At 34.4% G+C, this 6,843-nt stretch overlaps 1 protein-coding gene across 1 annotated transcript in view; it reads left to right on the forward strand.

Moving 5' to 3' along the window:
- LOC106461747 (GTPase-activating Rap/Ran-GAP domain-like protein 3) overlaps positions 1-6,657 on the forward strand; it is a 96,954-nt gene extending 90,297 nt beyond the window's left edge. Inside the window, exons 23-25 of the mRNA XM_022388776.1 lie at positions 3,575-3,641; positions 4,534-4,614; positions 6,500-6,657. Coding sequence (XP_022244484.1) covers positions 3,575-3,641; positions 4,534-4,614; positions 6,500-6,633 — 282 coding nt within the window. The 3' untranslated portion in view covers positions 6,634-6,657. The remainder of the gene's footprint in view (positions 1-3,574; positions 3,642-4,533; positions 4,615-6,499) is intronic.
- Positions 6,658-6,843: the final 186 nt, after the last annotated feature.

Raw genomic sequence — 6,843 nt, forward strand, 5'->3', positions numbered from 1 at the left:
CGAACCCAGGTTTCTGGGGTTGTAAGCCCGCAGACATACTGGTGTGCCACGGGGGGGGGGGGCAGATTTATATATGCACAGTGAGATGATTTTCCAAGATATCAAAGAGTGGAGAATGTCTCATAGATCAATATATTAAACAACACTAAATTAGACAAATGTGTTAGAGTATATTACAATATATCAGTATAAGGTTATTCGAGGATATGGAGGGGTATGTATACCACAAGATAAAACTGAAGAACACAATACGCCACAAGATATTAAGATCAATATGAAGTTTTGAACAAGGTATAATGGAGATAATAGATTTGTTCCCCGAAAAGGGGCTGAAGGCCGCCTTTAGGGGTCACCTGTTTTAACCACTCGCACCACTATACAGTAATGTGTTGTCTGTCAGTAGGGAAGACACTAAAATGAGGTCACACAAGGGACGTTTATCGTAGCGATATGTACAGTCGTGACGTCAGTAAAACGTACGCATGCCATGAATCACGAGAAGAATTATACACTTTGTATGCCACAACGCAGCATGGCGTATGAACTTGAAAAGCAAGAAATAAAAACATTTCTTACGCTTAATTTTGGTTTTATTTACCCTTGAAACAGAACACTTTCGGGGACCCTGCGGAAGTACATCTAGTTTCTGTACAACGTTTTTTTCAGACGTGATCACGTAGTACAACTAAAGAATATGTCACAAGGTATTAAGATGCTCGATGTGATATGTCACCCAGATAGTCAGCAATAAGTTTACGGACTTACAACGCTAAAATCCAGGTTCGATTCCCAGTGGTGGACAGAGCACAGATAACGTATTGTATAGCTTTGCACTGAACAATAAACTTTCAATAAACAGCGATGAAAATCAAAATTCAATCCTTGCTTTAACTTAAATAAACGAATACTACAAAACGTAGAAAACAAAAATTCAACTAATGATGTTAATTATCACAAATATGTTATTCTAAAAGAATCTCCAACCCGTGCTATACGACGCTTCTCCTCAAACGTCAAATTAAACGTGATATAAAAGGACACTAATTGGAAAACAAAGTCCAAAACTGTTGAACCCCTAGGACATAGAAAAGAAGAAGATGCGTCACTGATTCCAACACACCAGAACAATATTGACATAAATCTGTCGAGTGAAGCTCCTTATCTTTTACTTTAACACTGTAGTAACATTATTAAATTGATGTGTTTTTCTATGGGGCGCAAAGCTACACGAGAGAATTTGCAGTCCCTAATTTTGAAGCGATAGACTATGGGGAAGTATCTAGTGAACACCTCCCACCGCCAACTGTTGGGCAATTCTTGACGTACCGAATAGTGGAATTTAACAGTCACTCTTATAACGCATCCACGACCCCCATTCTGAGTGCGCTTTTTCGTTTTGGTCGTAATAGGACGCGAATCACGGAACCTCGACTCCACAGTCCGGCACTCTACCCACTGGGTAGCAGTCAGTTAAACAGCTTTAAATCAAATCGAATAATTGATGTGGGCATTTAAAAAATATAATTTTATTTTCAAAAGTTCCGAGGGTTTAATTGTATCAAAGCTGGAAACCTGTGTGAAAAGTATTCGTCGTATAGGATGGACCTTAACAACATCAGTCCAAAACAACATGCACCCCACCCCCCACCCCCCAGTGGCACAGCGGTATTATCTGCGGACTTACGACGCCAGAATCCGGGTTTCGATACCCGTTATGGGCGGAGCACAGGTAGCCCATTGTGTAGCTTTGTGCTTTATTACAAAACAACATAGTATGTAGAGAAAATCTACATACTGTGGAATCATTTCGTACAATCAATACGGACCTTAACGCTCCCGGTGCAATAAACCCAAGTAAAAAAATTAAATATGACCTCCGTTCGTCAGCTATAATGCGGAGGTGGATGGAGTTATAAACTACTACAGAACTTGTATTTTCTTCTTTCTTGACATAGTATCTCAATACTATAAATTATTGGATTTAATAATTAAGTAAATAAAGAAACGCTGATAATGGGCACCATCAAGTGAGAGAAGTCGTCATTATCCCAAGCTTTTTGATCCTGAGAAACCAGCTCAGAAATAACACTAGATAAACGGTGATCTTATCTTTTCCTAGAATCTTATAATCTGTGTTCAACAAAGTCAGAATATGTCCATTCGTTACTAATTTACTATCTCCGTATTTGGGTATCGGGATAAGAATGCCAGTTCTCATATGATCTATACAAACCTCCAAGAACCTATAGAAAGTTGTCAAGAAAGAGCAACAAAGACATCTGATAGAATTCATTCGTTAAACCGTTCATCGTATCTAGATGACTTTGGTTTGTTTGGTCGTTGTTAAGCCCAAAGCTATCTGTACTCTGACCATCACGGGTATCGAAACCAGAATTTTAGTGTTATAAGCTAGTTTTTATTACAAACATGTTCAGCCCACCTCCTACTATGTTCCGTATGCTGAGTATTATATCTGAAGCATCTGCATCCTACGACAGAAGTTAAATGTTAATATATCAACATTGTCCTAAACCATCAGTAATAAATCATGAACTAACACTTTATCAACCATCAGTAGTAAATCATGAACTGTGTTAGTTCATGATTTACTACTGATGGTTGATAAAGTGTTTTTATCAACCATCAGTAGTAAATCATGAACTAACACTTTATCAACCGACAATAGTGGATTATATACTAACACTTTATCAACCATCAGTAGTAAATCATGAACTAACACTTTATCAACCGACAATAATGAATTATAAACTAACACTTTAACAACCGACAATAATGGATTATAAACTAACACTTTAACAACCGACAATAATGGATTATAAACTAACACTTTATAAACCGGCAATAATGAATTATAAACTAACACTTAATCAACCGACAATAATGAATTATAAACTAACACTTAATCAACCGACAATAATGAATTATAAACTAACACTTTAACAATCAACAGTAATGAATCACGAACTAACACTTAATCATTTGTGAATAACGATTCATGAACCAGCACTTTATCAACACGTGATTAAATATCTCCAAACAAACAAATTTTCTCCAAGTGAAAACTCTGACATTTCTAGAACTGCGACAAAATAAATCAATTAACATAAAATACTAAAGAAAGTAACACACTGTGACTAGCATCTCTCGGTACTGGTAATTTATCTAAATATCCACCAGTCATAACGGGAATGATTAGTAAAGAGCTCATTACTCGTGCCAATCAATCAAATAATTAACAGTAAATACGAAGTTCTGATAACGTATTACTGCAAAGAAACGGAACAGCTTTGAAAAGGTTAATTTAAATACAATTTTCGTATATAATCATTATAAAGGACTCGGAAATCTGTTTCTTTTTAGGCTGTAAAAGAAACAAACTTTTATTTGAATATAAATTAGTTGTGATAAAGTTGATTTTAATTATTATATTCTAATAGCATAATTATTTAAAGCGAAATTCTGACAACTTTAATATGATATTTTTCTCCTTTAGTAAGAGCACTGAATTTTGTGTAGTGTTATAACAACGTAATCCATTCTGTTCCCTCATCAGGTGCATCTCGTATCCGCTGTTGACATTTATGAGGATGAAGAAGCTGAGTTGTTGCTGTCCTACAACCGTACGTGATGCTGTTTTACAATCATTTCTGTTTAACTTTGTTGTTGACATTCAACGCATGCAATCTGTTGCTGGCCTCTATTCATACGTAGAAACATGTTGTATTTTAACTTTGTTTCTGATCGACAATCATATGTAAAGTAATTCTTTGTTAGTTCTTACATTGGAAAAACTTGCCGAGAGCTTTCAACAGTGTTGAATGAAATTTAGAAGCTCCTTCTCGTGTATTTATGTACACACGGTTGGACGTAATCACTCGTTTGATTTTTTCAGTAAAATCATTGGTAAAGAAAACAGTATAAAATCATATACAAATTAAAGAAGCTCTCGTTATCAAAAAACAAAACCTGAAATTACTAAATACTCAGATCTACGTTTATATATTTTTTGTTCTCATTCAGCTATTGTTTATTTGTTTCATTATTGTTTAATGACATAGTATTATTACTGATATCTTAGCACGTGAGAGCTTTAAACTGTTGTACGATTCTGTTCAAAGTTTTTAAACATATTTAATTTTTTTATCTGTAAATAATAATAAAATTATTTATTTCGACAAGTTCGTCTTAAAAAATTAAATATTTATTATTAGTAGTAGTAGTATTTTATCGTTTTTATTGATATGTCTTAACATTTTTGCCGGCGGACAGTCGTTTGAGAAACCGTTCTTTTTCAGTTTTGTTATTAGTGTAAAAATGTTTTTTTTTTCACCATAGTATGTAAAAATGCTAATTTATCCAATGTCAGTATTTTAGCAAATATATTATTGAAGTTTGACCACTTTGGTTAGAACATCCTCTTCAAATTAATATGTTATAAATTATAATTCTAAAAAAAAAAATTGTGAAAAAAAATTAAATTAAAAAAATATATCTGTAATTTTTCAAATCCAGACACTACGCATTTCCAAAAATTGTCAGAAGATAGTTCTACAGACTTGGACTTTCAGTGGAATGCTGTGCCGGATACTATAGGTCAGATCACTTCTTCTGTAATAGTCTTTGTATTTTACTTATCAAACAAGTGGAAACTCTTACTTTAAAAACGGGGGTCAGATGGTAATCATTCCATTTACAGATCCTTGAAATACCATTAGCTATAAGATCCTTGAAATACCATTAACTATATCCAATACCATTAGCTATATCCAATACCATTAGCTATATCCAATACCAGTAGCTATATCCAATACCATTAGCTATAAGATCCTTGAATACCATTAGCTATAAGATCCTTGAAATACCATTAGCTATATCCAAACATATGACGGAATATTGTTATAATTTAAATCTATATTTCTCTAAAATTATAAACTTTTTAAGGTAATGATTATTTTGAGGTATTGGAGGTAAGGGTTCAAATATATTTCTAAATATGTACGCATTCTACCAATAAGTAAACAGATCCCCCCCTTCCCGAAAGTACAAATTTGACCATCTTCATGTCGCTACGTGCAAATAACTGGTAATTATAGATACAGAATATAAAAAGGGGGATCCCGGGAAACAACCATGTTTTCACTAGGTCGGACAATTTGGAGGAGCGGTCAAATTCATTGAGAAATCGTCATGTCACTTGCAATATCGCCATCAACAATGCAGTTCCAGTTAGGTCAAATTCATTGAGAAATCGTCATGTCACTTGCAATATCGCTATCAACAATGCAATTCTAGTTACCTCTGAAAATAACCGTCTCTGCACGACCAAGACACCAGAATGATTTCTTGGTGTTGTTAGAAGTATGGAGTATGGTCCACGCCAAATGGCGGCTGCTGTTTCAGGACAAGAACCAGTTGCTCCAATATCGTTACAAAGTATCTTCACAACGTGGGCTACCATGACAATATTTTACGTTGACAACATCTGAGGTATTACCACGCCCTCTTGGTTTTTGGAACATTCTATTTTTTCCCGACAAGTCCAGATTCTTTGAATTGGACACACCTGGGTTTGGCGATTATTCTACAAGAAACTTTCATTGAACCGTCTGCAAGCCACGACAAAACATGGCGGTATTTCTCTTATGGTGTTGGGTGCCATCTAGACACCTGTAAAGTCACAGTTTTTGTGCAAGATGGAGCATTCCTCACAAAACGATGGATTTAAGGGTCAGGACATTACCGTCCTTAGCCAAATATGGACTCTGTAGTCCATCTTTTATTGTTCCCCTTTGAAAGCGTCCCAACAACCAACTTCAAAATCATCCAAGTTCTTCGTCAGGAGTTGGATCCAATCTTACAATCCCAGATTTCAGATGTTGTAAATGATTGCAAAGGGCAGATCCACTAAATACTAAAAGTAATTTTGAACCTTTTCTTTCATGTTTGTTTATTTAATAAATCGTCATTATTTCTGTAATAGGTGTCTACTTATTGGTAAGATGTGTCTTTCAACATTGTATACAGAACCATCTTGTTTTAAAGTATCTTCTAACGCGGTATGTTACTATAAACTTATCACTAATGTTTGAATATTTACCAAACCTAAATGTTGGCAATCTCGCTTTCTCATAAGATCCTAAGAGGTTTTTTTTTCTCGGGTAATATTGACCGCATATTGTTGACCTAGTGCGTTTTTTCAATAATACTGGAAAAAGCTAATTTTCTCGTTATATATCCCAAGATACTTGATAACGAACTTCTAGCATTATATACCTTTAGTAATAAATTGTGTTTATTATTCTGAATTGATATACACTGTTCTTAAAATAATAAAAAAATGGTGGAGGAGACAACTTTTATAGTCTGCTCGATATTAATGAAACGGAACATTTTATGCTACGGCATCTCGTATCCCTCACGTTGCTTTTCTTTGAACTACTTTGTGCACTATTTCAATTGTTGTTGTTAAATTTTCCAGTGTGTGCCTTTCCCTATATCATGGCCTTCACAACTGACACCATCGAGATTCGTCTTATTATCAACGGAAATCTGCTTCACAACATGATAATGCCGAAACTGACAGCCATTACCTCAAAGGTAAACATCTTGTAAACCCGATAATTTAAAATTTTGCGAAATTCGTAGAGGGCGCTAAATGCATACTGAAGTATCAGAGTCATATTTTCAATAAATCAATAATCTACTTGCGAATAAAGTAGTAATTACCTGAGGTTTTATTTTTAGTCTTCAACTTATATACATTTATATATACTTGTAGTATATATTTTTATTTTATATTTATACATACTGTAGTATATATAT

The sequence above is a fragment of the Limulus polyphemus genome, unplaced genomic scaffold, assembly GCF_000517525.1.
Source record: "Limulus polyphemus unplaced genomic scaffold, Limulus_polyphemus-2.1.2 Scaffold1023, whole genome shotgun sequence".
Lineage (NCBI taxonomy): Eukaryota > Metazoa > Arthropoda > Merostomata > Xiphosura > Limulidae > Limulus > Limulus polyphemus.